The sequence below is a fragment of the Carlito syrichta genome, unplaced genomic scaffold (assembly GCF_000164805.1).
Source record: "Carlito syrichta isolate Samal-C Ts95f unplaced genomic scaffold, Tarsius_syrichta-2.0.1 Scaffold306872, whole genome shotgun sequence".
In the NCBI taxonomy this organism is placed as follows: Eukaryota; Metazoa; Chordata; class Mammalia; order Primates; family Tarsiidae; genus Carlito; species Carlito syrichta.
Window position 1 is genome coordinate 488,973 of NW_007250968.1, and position 21,487 is coordinate 510,459.

The following is a 21,487-nucleotide window of genomic DNA, read 5'->3' on the forward strand; positions in this document are numbered from 1 at the left end:
CGGGGCTTCGGCGCCCTCGGGACTGAGGGGCCGCTCTAGGGCGTCCCCCCAGCCCCGAGATGCCTTTCCGCGTGGGGTGTTCCGATGGCCAGGGCGTCGCGGCGGCCTTCGCTGCCTCCAGCTTGCCCGCCGTGGGCATGTGAAAGGGAGAAATGCACGAACCGGAAGTGTTCGGGGGATGCGTCTTGACCCTGGAATTCACCTGGGTCGCCCGCCCCCGTCCGCGCCCGAGCCCGCCCCTTTTCTGCTTTTGCCGGGTCCGCCTCTCGCGGACATGTGCGTTTTTGTTAACTTGTCTCCCCCGTGCAGTGTACTTGTTTCCAAGACATTTGAAAGGGTCGGCACTGCGCACGTGTATGCTTTTTACTTCGTGGGACATCAGAGTTCCGGGAAGAGAGTTGCTTGCTCGAGGTCCCGATGGGGTAGACTCGTGCGTGAGAAAGAGCCCCCTCTCGGGTATCTCTGGATATGAGAGACGTGGATAATCTCAGACTAAAGGAACTTTTGATTTCAAAGTGGAGCGTTTTATTGTATTTTTTACTTTAAGATTCCGACACGCTGATGCCCTGGGTATTCAGCTCCCAAAAGCCACATTGAAAAGTAGAGCTGAACGATGATGGTGCTCCCTATTTAACTGGCCATCTTTGCTCAGTTCTTCAGTGAATGTTTAGAAAGTGCACATGAGGCAGGGTTGTTACCTCATTTATGATTTTCCTGAGACGAATTTATGTGTGCGGGATTGTCAGGGGTTTTGGGTTTTTCTGCAGTTTGCTTTGTGTTATGTGGACTTTCCAGCGCAGCTAGTTGCTAGTTATTCAGGGGTAGGGACTGGAGCACTGGTATTAGAGGAAGCGGTGCTTAGAGCTGTCTTGCTGCCAGCATTTCTTCTAAGTCATATGCAACACTTTCACGTTTCCTGTACTTTGAACTCTTAGACATATAATGAGTCTCTTAGGTCTAAATACAGTAAAAGTGCAAATTTTCAACAAACTTTTCAACTTTTTTTTTTTTTTTTTTGATTTGGAGTCTCACTCTGTCGCCCAGACTGGAGTGCAGTGGCCACTGCCGACCACCGCAGCCTCGACCTGCTGGGCTCCGGCAAGCCTTCCGCCTCAGCATTCCGAGTAGCTGGAACTACAGGCGCGCATTACCACGCCCGGCTAAATTTTTTGATTTATTGTAGAGATGAGGTCTTGCCAAGTTGCCCAGGCAGGTCTCGAACCCACGGGCTCAGGCAATTCACTCACCTCAGCCTCCCAAGGCGCGGGATTACAGGCTGAACCGCTGAGCCCGGCTTAAACAAAATTTTAAACAGAGTTCAAGGGGCTGTTTCACATTAAGCCTTGATTATGTAGAATCCAGCTTTTGGGTCTTGAACAAGGCCCTGACTCTAGCAGTACAATTCTCAAATAACTATCAAAAGATGAACATATGAACAATTGCCTAAGACATCACTGAGATAATTTTTCCATGTGGAAACAAAGGAGATCCCCTCAAAGGTAATGAGTTGTGTTTCACTAGAAAGCTAGGGCTTGCAGGAGAAATGAAAGGAAACTTGTTATGCGGGGAATAATTAGACACATGTAGCAAGCTACAGGTGGACTCCAGAGGAAAAAATCCAGGTACGAAAAGATGGGAAGTAGAGTAGCTGTATGGTTCCTGGCTGGGAGAGGATGTAAACTGCCGTTAGCACTTAGGAGGGAGAAAGGGGTAGAGCTAGCAGGCACCTGTGCACTACATTCCTGTTGGCCGTGCAGCAGACGCTGCTTAATATATTCTAGTGCCTTGGAAATAATGCAGAGGAAACTGGAAAGGCATAGGTGTTGGGGCCTTGGGAATGGGAGGAAGTAGCTGTCAGTCTACAAATCCATGTTGGTTAGTTTATTCATTCAGCTAACATCTATTGAGCATTATTTAATAAGAGCCAGCCTCTGTGCTATGCACTGTTAATATAAAGATGATGGCCTCTCTCCAAGATCAAGCTTGATCTAGCTGGAAGACAAATAATTAGATGGATAATAAAACAGTGTACTAATTTCAGTGACGGTAATGTAACTGTATAGAGGACGTGTCCTGGGTGGGTAAATACCTTAGTTGACCTAAAGAATGAGTTGGAGGGTAGAGGAATGTGTGACTGTCAGACCAGGTATAGGATCCGTGTGCACCAAAGGAAAGAGCCTCCTTCCCCCACTCCTGCCTCGTTGCAGAGAATGGAGGAAAATGGTGTTGACATGGAGTCCTCCTCAGGTAACTAACTATTGGCTCAGGGCAGGAAGTTCTGTAAATAGTAAAGTCATGGAGCCCCTGGAGAGGTAAATAGAGATGGAGAGTCATGCCAGGGGTCTTGCATGCCTTATTAAAGAGCTTCGATTTTATCCTAGAAACGGGAAAGGTTTTAAGCAGGTACATGACATGGTGCCTTTTTTTTTCCTAAATGGATCGATGGTTGTTGTATAGGATGGAAACTCAAGAGATGGGCACAGAAGTTCACACAAGAGTAGTGAGGGCGGTTATTGAAATGGAAAGGAGGGAATAGACTTAGGAAACATTTAGGGCATATAAAATTGGGTGTGGGACATATGGAGTGAAAAGGAAGCATTCATGTTGGCTCTCACGTTTATAGTGTGGCTATTGCAACTCATTTACCGAATGTTTAAGTAACTACCCTGTGTTAGGTACTGGTTAAAATGTCAGCAGCTTTGTGAATAGCGGAAAAGGGAGAGAGAAAGAGGATAAGAGTTTCCCTTGGTGCTTCCACCATGGGCACTAGTTTTGGATATATTGTACTGAGTTTATCCAGAGTTGATAACGGGGGACTGAAGCCTAGCAAAGAGGGGCTTCACTTGTGTCAGTGAAACCTTGAGAGTGTATGGATTGACCCAGGGAGGATGTGGAGAGAGAAGAGCAGTTGGTTTAGGGGACTGAAAGAACCTTGAAGAATATCTGTATTTGCATTTAGGAAGAGGAAAAAAAGCCTGTGGTAGAAGCAGAAAAGAGATACCACAAGAATGCATAGTTTTGAGTGTATGTTCCAGAAGCCTAGGGTTAGATGAAGAGAGAGACAGCAAAATCACAATCCTCTGTTGGGTTTAGCCAATTAGGAAATCTTTGGTAAGATTGAAAACTATATTGATTTGTCGCTTCTGAGGTCTTAAATAAAAAACAGATATTCCACCTACCTAGATGGTGCTTGACATATACTGGGTCTCAATAAATATTGCTAACTTACGTACATGTAGCCAGACCGATTCTGGTGAATTTAAGTGATCCTACAAGTTGTAATCTTAATGATTAAAAGCTAGGCCTGTAAATTTTTAAAATTTTTCCCCATTTTTGAATAGTTCAAATTCAAATAGTTCAAAATTCACGTAATTCAAAATTCAGCTCAGAAGATCTCTTTTATCCCTGTGTCCTAGCCATTTAATGCGATTCCTTCGCCGGTTCCTTATGTGCTCTTTTGAGATGCTGTATGCACGTTGTGTTAATTGTTGAGAAAATAGACAGCTGACAGTGACTTGCAGCAAATCAGGAAAATGTTAATGGCGTAGTAAGTTATTCTAGCCTGTGATATCTAGGTTCGAATATCCTTAGTGTTCAACTGCATGGCAGTTTAAGAGCCTTCTAAATTAGTCTCTAAACCAAACTGGGATCTATATGAATGATTCTTAGAAATGGAAGAATACTTGAGCAGCTCATTGTGAGAGCGAAGGCAAGCTTTTACGTGCAAACTCAGTATATAGAATGGCATATTTTGGAAGTTATGGCTCTGAGAACTTTAGGGGATAAGACCTAGCTGATGTTTAGAACGTTGTATTTTTTGTTAATAGTCATTTTGGTAGTTAGATCCTTGTGCATGCCTTTCCTTCTCTCACTTGTCTTGGAGAAATAGTGTAAGGTAGTATAGTCTACCTAGGTTCAGAGTAACATCTCAGTGACATTCGGGGAGTTCAGAAAACTACAACTTTTTAGTCTCAGTAAAAATGAGTATATTAATGGCTATTTCATAGGAACAATCATTTATTTAAATGATGACATGGCATATAAAGCTTTTGGCACAGTATTTAGTACCAATTAAGTAGTCAATAAGTACTGTTTGCTAGTAGTTATCACACAGTTCCTAGAAGTAAGCCCCCAGGATTGAGTTCCCACATTTGAAGATGTTTTAAAAATAATTGTGTCAGTTGCTCTGTAGTACTACTAGAGAGCATGGAGAAAATGGGGACCTGGTATTCTATCATTTCCATCGAAAAACTTGGAGATTTTGATGTAACCCTCCCATCAGTAGCATAGATTATTGGCAGAGGGAATGGATGCAGCAAAGCAGTGTGAGGAAAAGAGAGAAAGGAACATGATGAGGGTGACAATTCCAATGGCAAAAGTTTTAAGGAGTGAATGGGCTGTTAGATACTTTTGCTCTTAAGACAGTAATGACCAAAGGGGTTTTTTTCCCCTCTCAAAAGAGTTCCAGTGTTTCTTATGGGAGTTAGCTTAATATAGCGACTTTATTATGATGATAAATTTGCCATCAGTAAAGATGAACTCATGCCTAATTCAGTTATATTTGTGTCCATTGGTTTTTCTGAATTATGTGTATGGAGAGAGGATAAAGTTGAACTTTTAACTTCTTCAACATTGGTTCTAAAAACTGATGAAAATTTTTTTTCTAATGACTGAAATAACATTTTTAATCTCACCAATAAAAACAACAAAAAATATATTCTTACATAATACTTGCAGGGAAACAGTGCCCTGACCTTGCCTGTCTCCACTAATACAAATCAGCAAAGTGTAATTGCAGTCGGAGGTGGGATGCCTTGCAGTTCCTCCCGGAACAAAGGGAGATAAGCAGCCTTGTGAGAAAGTGCACCAGGCCGTTTCTCATTCTCCACTGTTGTGGTTGAGCATGGGGCTTTTCCACTTGCCCTTCCCTTTGGGCTATAAAATTGCAGAGCTGTAGGTAGAACTGACTCCTTAGCAGCCAGCAGAGCAACCCACAGCCTGCCCTGTCTCTCATCCCGGCCCCCTAGTTTGGTGTCATCAGTGGAAATAGAAGCAGGGAGCTCACACTGCTGATTTGGCTTTTGCTGTAAGTTTATTTGGCTCGTTTTCTTCTTACTGACCAAATCTGTGGAAATGTGGGCCTGTTAGCTGTTGTGTTTTCACTTAGGGATGACTTGACTGCCTGGCAAAAATCCTGAATGTGTATCAGATCTTTTCTACCTTCACCAAATTCCTAACTTGGCAGCTTTTTTCCATGTGCTAACCTGGGGCCTTATCCTATTTTTTTCCTTCCTTTCCACTTTGAAAGTTTTAATTGGACCTGACTTACATTTTCTTCCTTTTGAATAGTCAATACTGTGGCCCACTTAGCATTAGTCATTAAAAGTTGCATTGTATTGGTTTTGAAATTGTAAGTAGTAAATTTCTTCTTATACTGCTCTAGCAAAAATATGTAGGTGTGTGTATGCTTTTAAACTATTAAGTTATTATCCTTATTTGCCCATCATCCAGATTCATCAGTTGTCATCCTTATTTGTTTTCATCTGTTACTTGTTTCTTTCCCTTTGGGTGACAGAGAAGCAATATTTTATGTTGAAGTTTGGTTTAATTTCCATTGAAACTGCTGTCTGATTTTCATTTAGATGTTCCTGGTGGTTCATTTTTAGCATTGGGGAGAGTATCTGCTCTCTTACTGAGCTGCTTTAGCTAAAGTGAGTTGGAGTCTCACTGGCACCCAGACTGGAGTGCAATGACACGATCACGATTACTGCAGCTTTGACCTGCTGGGCTCAGGCGATCCTTCCACGTCAGCCTTCCAAGTAGCTGAGACCACAGGCCTGCACTGCCATGACTGGCGGATTGGTTTATTGTAGAGATGAGGTCTTGCCGTGCTGCTCAGGTTGGGCTCGAACTCCTGGGCTCAGGCCATCCTTTTGCCTTTGCCTCTCAAAGTGCTGGGATTACAAGCGTGAGCCACCATGCCCAGCCTTGAAATACTTTACTTACTGTATATACTCTAATACTGTATATAATTGGAAGTTGAAAAGGAAAGGAAGCACAGTACGTCTTAGGCTTTCATGTCCTTTTAAAAAAAAATTTAGTTTTGGGAAGGAGCTATTTAGGAAACAACAGAATCTTCAGAATGGGTGTTGCAAATATATAGAACCTCGACAGAAAATAAGTTTTCTCAGTACCTACTATCTCCTTGACTGAAACATGTGAAAGTTAAATGTAGGAACTGAAATGAATCAGAATGTTTAAGACACATTGGTGTTAGTATATCACTGGGAATAAGTAACAGGTTGAGAGTGAAAGTCTTTGTATGGTAATTGAATCATCCCCAAGAATAGAGTTGAGTTGAAGTGGATTGGGTGTTTAAAGGTCACTTAGAAACTGTGAAATCTTTACTAAACAGATAAAATGAATGACTATCTCATACATGTGTATATCAAATGAGTCATCAAAAGATACAAAAGCTGCAGGTTTTATTTCATTTTGTGAATTATGAGAAAGTTGAAACATTAATAAATTGGCCTCTTAGGAAAAAGCCTCTGACTTTATTTATTCAGCACAAATTACTGTTTCAGAGTGCTGTTCAATAGAAATATAATGTGAACATATATATAATTTAAAATTTCCTAGTAGTCACTAGAAGCTAATGAAATTATTTTTAAAATATAGTCTTAGTTTATCCAAAATACTATCTTTTAATTTAATTTTTTTAAATTTCTAATTTTAAAGATGTAGGGTGCATTCAGGGTTAGGTATACAAATGTTCATTTTGCAGGTACCCTTGTTGATGAGGTGTGCCCCCCTCTCCTGGCAGTTTCCCACTACTGCCAATCCCTTTCTTAACAGTATTATGATAATTGTTCAAAGTTGGCTTATGAGTGAGAGCATGTGGTACTCAGTTCTTTGTTTCTGTGATAGATCAGTCAGTACAAAATACGATTTTTTAAACACCCAAATAAAAATATGAGATCATTTGTATTCTTTTTTTCCATATTAATCTTCAGTGCAGACTAGACACGTGACTAGTGGCTGTCATTGAGTATTATTGGTATAAAATATGCAAGGTTTTCACAGCAGTACCTTCATTAATGCGGTATTTCCAGCACAAAATTTCATTTTGAGTAAATTGGTTCATAAAATCAAAATGGGATTAAAGTAATTTAATTAAAACAATAGTATTCATGCTTCATTGAACTCTTTTGGATAATAAAAATATATTTTCACTTTCTTACTTTCCCATCTCTAGAGGAGCTTTTAATAGAAAATCTATTAACAAAAGGAAGAAGGCCACAGTAAAGAATATTAAGTTCAAAACCTAAGTTGGTCATATTTTCAGGATAAGCTACACACTACTGTTACTTCAATAGTCTGAATCTCTTCAAGTCTGTATTCTGTCTTTGCTTAGGGGAAAATTAATTCGGCTGATCTGAATTGCCTGCTACATAGTAATTTCTCCTAACTTCTCTGTAGCTCAACCCTTAGACTGAGTTGATTGGCAAATGAGCAAAGCCATGTATTTTAATAGCTTGTCCTCTCATTATAAAGTTGATAACAGAAGTAGATTTTCTGTTTAAATATATAGTTTCTAAATCGAAACTAATGCGTTTGGCTTTTTGTATCTACCAGTCTTTCTGGAGCTGGAATGTGATTGAGAAAAACAAAATGAATTTCTCTGTATCACTTAGCATTTCTCTTAGTACCTATCATTTCTTTAAATGTGACATGAAAGCAACTCAAAAAAAAAAGGGTTATAGTGAGTCTTCTATTGATATAGACTTAAAGCCAGTTTTGTCTAAATTCATAATTTTAAAAATAAGTCAATTTTTTTCACTTGTTTGCTAGCCGACAACAGGAAATAGAAGAAAAACTCATCGAGGAAGAAACAGCACGAAGAGTGGAAGAATTGGTGGCAAAAAGGGTAGAGGAAGAATTGGAGAAAAGGAAGGATGAAATTGAGCGAGAAGTTCTCCGAAGGGTGGAGGAAGCCAAGCGCATCATGGAAAAGCAGTTGCTCGAAGAACTCGAGCGACAGAGACAAGCTGAGCTTGCAGCACAAAAAGCCAGAGAGGTAACGCTCGGTCGTTTGGAAAGTAGAGACAGTCCATGGCAAAACTTTCAGTGTTGGGTCGTGCCTCCTGCTCAGTTCAGAACGAGATGGAATACAGACTATCTAATTCCTTTCTCATCTAAACTTACATTGCTGCGAAAGTTAATTTTTTAGCTTATTCAGAAGTGCTGGCTGATACTTAAAAGCTTACTTTCATAAAACATATCCAAGGATACTTTTTGATCTAATGGAACTGGCTTACATATTTGAGAAGTGTTTGAAACTTTTGCCATGGCTGCAGGACTTACATTCTTTTTTGGGAGGGCTGGGGGAGACAGGGAGTGGTAAAGGGAAAAGGTTAAAAATCCACCTGTGGTTGTATATTTTTCTCTTCTGTTTATCACTCTATTACCTAGACTGTGAGAGGCTTTTTGCCTTCAGTCAGATTAAAAAAGAGCAGGGCCTAACATTGAGTGACAGCACCTGCTTTTGATAAATAGGTTTTCTCACTCGTCTTTTTTTCCTTCTTTTATTCCTCACCCCCTCCCCCAAATCCTGCTTCAACAAAGTGGACTAATTCTAGCATTCTGATCATAAGGCCCTCCATTTTCCTAATGTGTTTTAAGGAATCTTTTTAGGAAAAATGTCCAGATCATTCATCCACTTTTTTAGTATCTACTAACAACTCCTTTTTTTCTCTAGAGAGTTATGAAGGAACAGGTTGTCCTTGTCTGGAGTCAAGCTAAACACATGATTTGTTTTATCAGCAGCTGGAGCAGAAGCTGAAAATGTCTTTCTGTGAGACAGTAATTTGCTACTGAAGCTTTATGGCTTGTTTGCACTGATTACTCCAGGATCCCCAAACTTGGTGAAAGTCACTGAAACACTCAAGGCAAATTACTTTACAGTCCTGAGTGTCCCATCATCATACTTTGCATAATGAGTATGAATCCCATTGGTGTGTGGCATAGGAAATCCTGGGGTTGTACTTTCTGGAACTGAAATATTTGACTCAAAATATGTGACTCAATGTCTTGGCATTCTTGTGGACAAGTTGACATATTAAAATCGCTTTGCTTTCCAGTAAGCTTAGCATTTAAAATGCATTTCCCTTGTCCTGTATTTAACTAGATGTACATGCTTTATGTTTATGGTGGATTTCACAGACTGGAATTGAATGTATCCAATTTTTATTTATATCAGTGCTTTTAATAATGAAGATATTTTTGGAGTAATGGTGCTGTCTTGTAGCGAGTTATTAATCATAGTAAGATTTTTTTCTCTTCACTTGCTTTTTGTTTCATATTAACAGTTTTTTTTACACGGACACAACCCTCTGACAGTCTTTTCAAATATTAAAATTATCTGAATATGTTTGCTGTGATCTGAACACTGCCCAAACCATCAAGCAGTCTTCATATAGTTTGCATTATAAAATCTCATCCAATTCTCCAAGAAAAAATAAGTTACAGAATTTTATTTCCTGACCATGCATCCCCCGGATTCCTGAATTTCAGTTCAGATTGTAGATGACAATATGAGCTGCCTTTAGAAATTGTCAACATCTGAATGTTAAGTCCATTTTCCCCATGGAAGAAGCCCTTAGTTCCATGAAGTATGGATTACCATTTGTATTTTTCACTAACAGTAAATGTATTTTTCTTATTAATTGTTTGCCTTAGGAATGATGAATTACATTTTTTGTTCCTTCTTACCATAAACATCTGCATTCCTCAGCTCAGCCTTCCTTGTATGTTGTTCCTTTATAAATGGTTGAGCTGCGGATGCAGGTCTTGCCAAGCTAACAGTACAAATCATTTTAAAGAGGAAGCTGGCGCGTATGGCAGCCGAGGAGCACACTCTGCAGGACACTGGACAAGACAGTAAATATTCAACTTTTAATGCTGATTAAAGGAGTATAGGTAAAGAATGCGTAGGTATACACAATTGGTGAGACAAACGTTCACTTTATTTATCTTTTATATGTTACTTTTTTAATTTGGTAAATACTATCCAGTTTTGTAGTTGTCCTTGTTGATTTCTGTGATATTAAAGTATTAGTAGTAATTGCCAGGAGACTATCATAGGGAGGGTTTAGTCGGTTGCTGTTTGGACTGGGAGGGATGATTTAAATTTAGCACTAGAAACCAATTTGAGTGACTGCGCAGTTTATCGTTTGTCAGAGAGGAGGTAGCTATTACGCTACCCTGTAAGTCAGATCAAGAAAGTTCAGAGGAAGATTAGTAAATATTTATCAGTAAAAATAAGCATTTTATCTTTCTAACATCTTAACATGTCCTCCCCTTTAGGAGGAAGAACGCGCAAAACGTGAGGAGCTAGAGCGAATACTGGAAGAGAATAACCGAAAAATTGCAGAAGCACAAGCCAAACTGGTAAGTACAGAGCCTGTGGGAAAGTACTTTGCATCTTGCCTTATTTTTTCAGATTTTGTGGAATGATTTTGCACTCTATAATTTAACTTACATTTTCAGATATCTTGAGACTACTTAAAAGGCTTTGTAAGCAAGCATAGGACCAGTTGACTACCTTTTTATTTCTGATCTGGAGAGAACTGTAGAATTTGCAGTGGCTTAAAACAGGTTTTCTGGGGAAAGTGTATTATTCCCTCTCCTGTTTTTTCTATCCTAACTTCATTCACGTTTCTCCTATGCCTAAAAACAACAACAACACCATAGTCTTGGAGGTATTTGAATGAACTAATATGCAGCATTTCACTTGCATTATGCATTAGTTGCTTTCTTACCTATCACTAGAGAGAATAAGTAGGTAGTATCTATTTGGTAGTAAGTGTATAAGAGGAATACATCCTATTTCCCACTCCTAGTTTATAATCTAACAAGAAATACAGACTTAAGTAATTATATGATAAAGAAAGATGTGAACCAAAGTGATGCAAGGCAATTTTAAAGCAGTAATGAAGCCAATATAAGAAGATTGAGGTGATTTTTAAAAAAAATTAGATCATTTGACCTCGACTTTTTCTTCCTTTTTTTTTTTTTTAAAAAGCATTTCTCTGTTTTTTTATTTTGTAAGCACACATATTAGCGTTGTTAAAGTGGTATAGAGTTGACTGGGCATGGTAGCTTATGCCTGTAATCACAGTGCTTTGGGAAGCCAGAGCAGAAAGATTGCTTGAGCCCATCAAGACTAGTCTAGGCAACATAGTGAGACCTTTTCTCTACAAAAATAAAAAAAATCAGCCGGGCGTGGTGGTGTGCATCTGTAGTCCCAGCTACTCAGAAGACTGAGGCAGAAGGATTACCTGAGCCCAGGAGGTCGAGGCTGCAGCGAGGTGTGATTGTGCCACGGTACTCCAGCCTGGGCAATAAAGTGAGGCTCTGACTCCAAATAAATAAATAAGAATGAAGTTTTTGATGTCTTAAGGTTTTTAAATTTAAAGCATGAATATTTTTTGAGGTGGTTTCCCTATGAGAAGAAAGCTAGGATTAAAGAACTATGGATATTAAAAAAAAAGAAAACACAGTAGAGGATAGTCAGGTATTACAAGGAAAAACTGTACTCCCCCCTGTGAATATGCTATACAGGAAGACTACTTCTAGGTAAAAATACAAATCAGAGATGGAAGGAAATGTACTAAGGTAGGGGAGAGATTGGTGGTATTTAGTGCCATGAATGATATGACCCAGGGAGGGACTCTTGTTGACTGGGGAGGGAGAAAATAATAAGCTCCAGTTATGTGATACAAAGATATTCTGTGACTCTGTTTACAAATGCCCATAGATCTGAGAGGGTCTAATATAACATTGGAACCATTGAGCATAGGTGTGAAAGAGTAGACCACAAATGATGTATCCAGTAATCGATAAGAATGTAAAAAGTTAATGTGGGGCAGTTGCTTCTAGAGAATGATCTTCTAAAATATAGCATAACCCAGATAAAAGGGAGTTCTAGAAATAACCCAGACAATGTAGTGAGCATGGCACAATGGATTCTTGGTAAATATCTCTGTCCTTGTGTTTTTGACTGCTGTATTGGAAGGTTGTAATTCTGCTTTTCTAGAGCAAGATCTTAAAATCTGCTTAGGTAGAGAAAGCAGGACGAAATGGATGAGCCATTGTAAGATATATTACTACCTGCTTATGAATAAGTATGTGATAATGCTTTTTTTGTGATTTATATAAGGAAAGGATCTCATTACAGGGAGGAAGAAGAGGGAAAATACGAATCTTAATTTGAGTTCAGATGATTGAGCTTTGAACAGTAAACAATCTGGTTGGTGAGGCATGGACATTCCAAAAGAGAGGAAAAATATGATTGACAGTTCAGACATGAAAGCAAAGTTATCAAGCAGGTGGAACTAGAATTCCTCATAGGACATACTGAAGAGATTGGATAACTGGTAGGTTCAGTTTGTGGGTAGCCTGAAAACTTCTGTGCTTGATGTCCCATGCCAAGATCTTGAACCTTTCTGACCCTGGGGTGCCTATCGATCTCTTGGTCTTCTTATGTCCCTCTTAGCCTTCTTTGTCCACATGAACCATAAAAATATAACTTTAGATGTCTTATTACTGGAAAAAGTTTGGTAAGCATAATTGAGAATACAACCCAAATGGTAGTAAATGGCCAGTTTCATTTTTTAATCCCAGTTTGTCTCAGACTACTACTTTTGCACAATACGATTATGAATTACCAGAAAAATGAGATCAAATTGCTATAGAAGCTTCTAAAATGCTTATTCTTAGTTTGTTCTTTTTGTGGCTTGATTGCAGTTTGTAAACTGACTCTAGTCTGTGGGCCACACTTTACACTAACACAGTTCTGGAGTGCACAGACTTAGATCTGATCTGGTAGATCATAGGGAATGACACCATTGTGACAGCATGTTTTTGATAAAACTCCGTGAAAAGATGTCTTAGCAGCCTGGACAACATAGTGAGACCTTGTCTCTACTTATACACACAGATAAAATCAGCTGGATGTGATGGCACACAACAGTAGTCCCAGCTTCCTGGGAGGCTGAGGTGGAAAGATTATCTGAGCCCAGGAGTTTGAGGCTGTGATGAACTGGGATCATACCACTGCACCCCATTCAGCCTGGGTTATAGAGTGAGATCCCAACTCAAAAAAAAAAAAAAGGAAAAAGAAAAAGAAAGAAAAGATACCTTAGGGAAAAAGAGTCTTGAATTTAAGAAAGTTTGGTAAGAATTGGGGCATATTTAATATATTTGCTTACTGTGTTTGCTATAAAGTTGATAGTATAGGGAATTGTTAATGTTGGAGAAAAGTTATTTGGTTCCTTTGGTAGTCATGCTAGCAGGAAAAGTAGAGTATTTTTGTGTAGGAGGAGACAGAAAATGCTAAGTAATGACGACAAGGCACATGTTGAGTTTTCATTTAATTTTGTTGTCCTTTTTCATACCCTTCTCTCAATTTTGATCACTCTTTTTTTTTTTTTGAGTCAGAGTCTCACTCCATCACCCAGTCTGGAGTGCCGTGGCACATTCGATCTGCTGGGCTCCGGCGAGCGTTCCGCCTCAGCCTTCTAAGTAGCCAGAACTACAGGAGTGCACTGCCGCACCTGGCCAATTTTTTGATTTATTGTAGTGATGAGGTCTTGCCAAGTTGCCCAGGCTGGCCTTGAACCTGCAGACTCAGGCAATTCTCTCACCTCGGCCTCCCAAAGTGCTGGAATTACAGCTGAACCTCTGAGCCCAGCCTGATCACTGTTCTTTAATCTTTATACATGTTTATTGGCAAATATTATATGAAGTGTATTGAAAGTCTTGTTAGAAACTGCCATGGGAAGGAGAGGGGGCACATAACATTAATAAGGGTGCCTGATCTCAAACCAGGCAAAGTGGGGACCAAATTGAGAGCCAGACTTTTCCTGCATGATGACCACTTTTATACCTAATCCCGATTGTACCCCACATCTTTAAAATAGATATATAAATAAAAGTCTTGTTAAAATATTAAGTATTTGAGAAAGGAAAGGGTGTATAATAGAATATTATAGACGACCTTTGCTGGATGTATTCATGGTGATAGTTTATGTTGTCGAACCAGTAGTTGTGTTTGCTTCATGATAGAGTAAATGTGCTTAGAAATGCGGACTCTGTGCCATATAAAGCAAGAAGAATGGGACGCATTCTAGCCTCTAGGAAGTGATGGAAGATGCAGGGTGGCTAAATGTAACTTCTCATTGAAATATATATTGAGAAAAGCAGCCGGTGTAGTGGCTCACGCCTATAATCCCAACACATTGAGAGGTTGAGGCGAGATTGATTACCTGAGCCCTGGAGTTTGAGACCAGCCTAGGCAATGTGGTGAAACCTCGTCTCTACACTACAATTTAAAAATTAGCCCGGCTTGATGGTACACGCCTGTAGTTCCAGCTACTTGGAAGGCTGAGGCTGAAGGATTGCATGAGCCCAGCGGGTCAAGGCTGCAGTAGCCGTGATCATGCTGCTGCACTACAGCCTGGGTATCAGAGTGAGACTCTGACTCAAAAATTTAAAAAAAGGCACTTTGGTGAAAAATAGATAAGGCATTAGTGCCCTTAAATAATCTAATGTATTAATTGTGTAGACAAGGACAACTCAAGAAAAGACAGATGAATTAGTACTATGGGAATACTTGGTAGTGATATGAGATAATTGCCCTGAGCCAGCTGGGAAGACTTCCTAGAAGAGGGACTCCTTGAGCTTGGCATTGATGGATGGGTAAATATTGAATTAGGAGGCAGACAGGAATGTGAGGAAATGAAACAGGGCAAAAGTCTTTTGGAAAGTAGAATAGAACAAAGGCAAGGCGTGGAATCTTTTGGGATACTGGGAAAAGTAGTAGTTTTAGTAAGTAGTGGTAAAAGTAATAGTAAACCAACCTTATGCATGGCAAGAAGTTGTGTGGAAAACAGATTATAGAAAAGACAGGATGGTAAAGAAAGTACCCTGGAAAAAGGGAGGGATGGGGGATATTTCTTAAACATTATAGCAATACAGTAATGTCTTACAGATCAGTAAAGAAGACTAGCCTCTGATTTAAAAAGAAAGACGTAAAAGATTATTCACAAAAGTGGAATAAGAAGTAACTCTAATAAATTCCTGAAAATGTATTCTGACCTCAGTAGGGAAGCAAAGGAATGACCCCCTCTCTTCCCTTTCTCTGATATCAAATCCAAAATTAGAAAAACTATTTTTTTCAGTGTTCTGTGTTGACAGTGGTATGGTATAGTATAAAAAGGCCTCTTTATATGATGATCCTGGGAATTTAAATGGGTATAACAATTTCACAAAATGTTTACCATTAACTCAGTAAATGTCAAAAAGTTTATATTCTTCTTCTTCTAAGAATTCATCTCATGAAATTAAATTGTACAGAAATAAATTTACACACAAGAATATTCTCTTTAGATTATTCAAAATAATGAAAAGTGTCCAAGTTGTTAGATAAAATACAGTGGGTTTTTCTGTAGCCAACAAATATTGGATTATATAGGGGGAAAACAAATAGGAGGTAGCCAACCAACATTGATATATATAATATGATCCTATTATTTTGAAAAAAGTATATTTGCACATTTAAAGAGGGAAGAATAGGCCAAAGTGCTAATCTTTAATTAATAGTCATGTTTTTTCTGCAGTGTCTTTTTTTTTTAAGGTATATATTTTTTATTTTAAAGATGTGGAGTACAATTCAGGTTAAGTATACAAATGTTCATTATGCAGGTACCCTTGTTGATGAGGTGTGGCATCCCCCCTCCCCCGGCAATTTCCCACTACTGACAATCCTTTTCTCATAGTATTATGATAGTTGTTCAAGGTCCACTTATGAATGAGAACATGTGATACTCAGTTCTTTGTTTCTGTAATAGATCATTCAGTATTATAGCCTCTAAGAAATCCAAGTTGCTGTGAAGTTTATAATTTTGTCCTTCTTTATGGCTGCATTTTTCTGCAGTTTCTACATGTTCTATAATGGATATCACTTTTACTATATATATTTTATCACTTAAAAATAATTAGTAAAGAAAGTCACACTTTTGATTTGTAAGTAGGATCTTGTGACAAAGGTTTAACGATTAAGCCCAGTTATGACTGTAAAAAGGAATATGTTAGCTGAGCCTCATGAATATCATCTTTAAGCACTCTTGTCCATTGTTTAGTTTTTGCTCTTTTCAATTTCACATATGTTTCAAGATACTTGGTTTGTCTGTCCATAAGAAGACCCCCAAAAAGTATTAACCAACATGCACACTTAATTTGTAAAGTCAAACAAGAATTAATCCAAATGTAGCTTGATGTGACTTGGCCTTTTGGAGTTGATTCCTAGTTCTTTAGTTAGTATTGGCAACACACAACTATCTTCAAATATTTGAAGGGTTGTTAATACAATGGAGAATATTAATTTTCTTTTGTTAAAAATGGCACTTTTTTTGGAGTCTTCACAGTGTTTTTGTCATGTACCTGGGAAAAATCCCAGATAACTTCTGAAATTTTCATGAATTTTACTTACCTGGAAAGAAAAGAAGACTTTAAAAAGTTGATAGATGTTGCTGTGGAATAAAGTATCCTTCCAGGAGTTTGTGTCAGCAGGAGGAACTACTCTTAGCCTATCCCCTGGTGAAGATTATTGTAAAACACGAAAGCTGGGTGTGATGGCTCATGCCTGTAACCCCAGCACTTTGGAAGACTGAGGCGAGAGGATTGCCCAAGCCCAGGGGTTCAAGACCAACCTGGGCAACTTGGCAAGACCTCATCTCTACGATAAATAAAAAACCAAAAAAACACTAAGGATGGAATATGTTACTTACTCTGCATGTGGAAGCCAAGCTATAGTAAGAGTCACACTGACAGTTTCTAATAAAATTATAAATAACTGGTTGACCAGAGAAAGAACAAATTAATTTTCTTGGGGGGTAGGGAGGCATTATTTGAGGTTTTAGTATCTAAATAGTTTTCACTCCTTGCCAAGTTCATCATGCTATATAATACCACTTTGTACCTTTCCAGTTTGAGAGGCAAAAATAGTGCCATGTTTGAAAGTTGCTTATATATGCAGTATGTTCCACATACCTTGGTTTAAAGTAAACCAGAGCTCACTTTGCAAATGAGAGATAGCTCTGAAGAATTCTTAGAAACATGTACAGCAAGAATCTTTTAAGTGAGTTTGTGTGATGGGCTGGAGAATGCCTTCTTTCTCCCTCCAAAACAAAATATATCTGTGTTCTAATGCCTGGAATCTGAATGCTTCCATACATGGCAAAAGGGGGAGGGGAGTTCTTTGCAGATATGATTAAGCATCTTGCAATGGGGCGTTCATCCTGGATTATCTGGTGGGCCTTCAGTGCCATCACATGTTTTCTTATAAAAGGGAGGCAAAAGGTAATGCTAGCATATAGCACAGGCAGGAGAAGCTAGCTAAGCAAAGACAGAACAGAGAGAGGTTTCAAGATGTTGGCTTTGAAGATTGGAGTGATGTAGTCCAAAGCCAGGAAATCCTGGCAGCCTCTGGAAGCTGGAAGAGGCAAGGAACAGACTTCTCTTCCCTAAGGTCTCTGAAGGCAGCATAGCCCTGCAGACACCTTGGTTTCAACCCACTGATAACTGACTTCAGACTTCTGGCTTCCAGAATAAATTTCTCTTGTTTTGAACTATCTAGTTTGTAGTCATGTGTTACCTAAAAATGTGGAAGTGGTTTTGGAATTGGACAGTGGGTAGGCTTGAAGAGTTTTGAAGCACATGACAGAAAATGCATATATTGCTTTCAAAAGACTGCTGGCAGAAATAATACGAGCTTCAGAGGTGCTTATGATTAGGGCTCGGAAGCAAGTTAAGAACATTTTCTTGGAAACCAGAAGAGGTCATTTTTATATAGTGATAGAAAACCTGACTGAGTTGTGTCCTACAGTTGTATGGAAAGCAGAACCTACAAGAGATTAACTTTTTCATATTTTGCTGAGAATAATTTCAAGTAAAGTGTTGAAGGTGTAGTCTGATTTTTTTTTCTTCCTGTTCATAGTAAAATAGCAAGAATAACTAATTAAAGACTGCATGAGTATAAAAGGAATCAACACTTGATGTTGGGAAGATCTCAGCCTATTAAGATTGCAAAAGGTTTTCACTGTTAGAAAAATTTGCTCTAGAAAGAAGGCTAAGGATCTGGCTAGACAACCTTTTTTCAATGCTATAGAGACTATGCATGAGACTCATAGGTGCCCTCAGCCTTCTTAACAAAAGCCAGGAATAGATGAACATATCCAGGAAAGATCTGGAAGGACTCTTTGTCTAATGGTGTGACATATGTAGGGGCCCTCCAAGGTTCTGAGAATGTTACATCACAGAAGCAGGCCAGCTAGGGCTAAAAAAGACGGGACATGATGAAAGAAGGCTGTCAGACTCTCAACAGAACGCACATACACAGAAAAAGGTGATGTGCAGACAAACAGATTGGAGGATATTGGTTCAAAGATTGGAGTGATGTGTCTGCATACTAAGAGGCCCTGGCAACCACGGGAAGCTTCCAGGAATGGATTCCCCTAGAGCCTCTGGAGGGAGTGCATCCCTGCCAGCATCTTGATTTTGTTCCAGTGATACTGATTTTGGACTTGTTGGCCTCTACAATAAATTTCTATTTCAGTCATCCAGTTGTAATTTGCTACACTGGCCACAGGAAATTAACACAATTGAAAAAGAACACGTTAGAATGAGCATATATAAGCTGAAGTGGCACAGTACTCAGGAGAGCTAATAGTGTTATATTGATACATTTTAAAAGACAGAAATATATGGCAGCAAATTTAAATGTCAAATAATGTAATTTGAAGTGAAGTGGTGAGAAAGTCAGGTAAGAATTTTTAATGAGAGTGAAGGGTTTGCTCCTGATTGTTAAGTTGATAAACTGTTTTAAGACCTTATGTGTAGTGTGTTCTGGACATTAGTGAGTATATTGATATTAGATAGGGCAACATAAAGGCAAAATCTGGAAACACAGGGTCACTGAAGGCCAGTCAAAAATGAGACCTTGAATTGGTAAAATAACAGTTGTTAGCCGGGCTCGGTGGCTCAGCCTGTAATCCCGCGCCTTTGGGAGGCTGAGGTGAGTGGATTGCCTGAGCCCGCAGGTTCAAGACCTGCCTGGGCAGCGAGACTTCATCTCTGCAATAAATCAAAAAATCAGCCGGGCGTGGTAGGGCATGCCTGTAATTCCGGCTATTCAGAAGGCTGAGGCGGAAGGATCGCCGGAGCCCAGCAGGTCAAGGCTGCGATGGCCAAGAGCGGCCACTGTACTCCAGTCTGGGTGACAGAGTGAGACTCCAACTCAAAATAATAATAATAATAATAACAGTTGTTAAACTGTAAAGAGAGAATTCATAAGCTTGGTGAGAGGACATTTAAGGAAAAGTTAAGAACTCAAAAAAGAGTGAACGACCAAGACAAAAGAACTGACCCCAAAGAAAAGAGAGAGTATAGGGTACAGAAGATTAAAAGAACCACTTCTAGATAGTACAGTTTTTTGTGGAATTTTAGATTATGATGTATAAAGAAAATCCTGAAGTCATCAGGTTTCCCTTGGCAATGTTAGGGAATTCTCAGGTAGTGAATTTTGTACTTGATATTCCATATTAAGCACAGCTTTAGCCGGTTCCTTCTTGAAGCAGTTGTCTTCACTTTAAGTAATATGGAATCTCAGGAGATATTATCTAAGTTTGAAGTTTCAAGACTGTTTTAAGGTTATAAAGATAACTGTTTAAGGTTATGAAGACTGATTAAGGTTATAAAGTTTAAGGGGCCAGGTATGGTGGTTCACACCTACCATCCCAGCACTTTGGGAGGCCGAGGTGGGAGGATTGCTTGAGCCCAGGCGTTTTGAGACCAGTTTTTGCAAAAAAAAAAAAAAAAAAAAAAAATTAGCCACACATGATGCTGCACTTGTAGTCCCAGCTACTCGGAACCTGAAGCCAGAGCATCACCGAGCTCAGGAGTTTGAGGCTGCAGTGAGCAATGATTGTACCACTGTACTTCAGCATATGTGACATAATATCTTGACTGAAAAAAAACCCCCCAAAATACAAAAGGAATTAAGAAGTAAACGTGGTAGAAGGAATGGGTGATACTGTGTATTCTCTTAAGATGGTAGCTACGATACCCTGTAACGATGGGTTTGGATATTGTATACCCTTAGGAGGTAGCTATCAGAATCACTAAATTGCCACAAGGATGAAGATTCCTTCTGTTGTCCCCTTCTATGTTATGTTTTCAACCTTGTATATGAATACCTTTTTAGAAAAATTTTACTAAGATAATTTGCTAAGGATCAGAATTAATGACATCAAATGTCTTTTTTAGTATTTTCATATTTGTTGGTTATTTAAAGGGAGATATACATTGTAAAAGTGGATCAGACTTTGTGACTAGGAAGATTTAAAAATGCAGAAGTCCACATTTCTCTCTAGTGGTATGGTTTCTGATTGTACTGTTCATCAGTTCCACTAGTCACTCCTGCTAAGAGTTTCTAACTTTGGATCTTTTTAAAAATTTATAAAATATTATGTGTATATGTTTCAAGTAGAGGATAGATTTCAGTATCCCTGTGTGCTAAGGAGACTGTTCCTACAGACCACCTTGATTAAATTTATAGACAGTTTCAGAAGCTTGGAAAAGTAGTTTTATAAAATCAGTAGATACTCTGGGCAAAGAGGGTGGGGCAGAGGTACTGGGAGGGGTAACTATAATGTACATTTTGTTTTGTTTCTTCTCACCAATCTTGTCTTTGGGTTGGGTTGGGTTGTGTTGCAGGGTTGAAAGACACCTTTATGAGACAGAACAAGTGTCCTGAGCATAATGGCTAGGAGTGTCCATCCTAATGTAATGGTTCTGAGATTGTGGGTGTTGGCTTTCTCCTTGGCCTCCACGATGCCTGCCACATAATCCTTTTGGTTGCGCTTAGTATACTCATCTATACGAATACACAGGCATGCCTCCCAACTCCCCAATGTGGAGACTGCTTTCTTCTGCATAAATTGAAACAGAAAAGAGGAGAGGAACAACAGATATTTTCTCTGGCAAGTAAAATCACTAGGAAGGAAAATATGTTACTGCAGAGGGAAGGGGAGGGGAGGGAAAGGCCGTAGGAAAATAACCTAGCAGGCAAGGTATAGGCTCATACCACACTTAGAGATGATATCTAGGAAACCAGATTTTTAATCATATGAGAGAAACTATATTAAAATAAGAGGTGATTGTTGGTTTTATGTTTGATTAGTTTTATTTTTCTTTGTCAAAGTGTAATCGAATAACATTTATGCTTAGTTTGAAGCTATAATAGGTCAAAATATACATTATATACATGAACTTCTAAAAAACTCATTGCATTACATAAATCTAATAGGTACAGTAGCACTAGGGATTAACCCTGTTGAACTGTAGTCTGAGAGAAAAACCAACA

General features: G+C 39.0%; 1 protein-coding gene across 1 annotated transcript in view; it reads left to right on the forward strand.

Annotated features, from left to right (window-relative positions):
• ARGLU1 (arginine and glutamate rich 1) overlaps positions 1 to 21,487 on the forward strand; it is a 28,654-nt gene that overhangs the window by 406 nt on the left and 6,761 nt on the right. Inside the window, exons 2-4 of the mRNA XM_008063490.2 lie at positions 93 to 456; positions 7,855 to 8,080; positions 10,369 to 10,452. Of these exons, the coding sequence (XP_008061681.2) occupies positions 93 to 456; positions 7,855 to 8,080; positions 10,369 to 10,452 (674 nt within the window). The remainder of the gene's footprint in view (positions 1 to 92; positions 457 to 7,854; positions 8,081 to 10,368; positions 10,453 to 21,487) is intronic.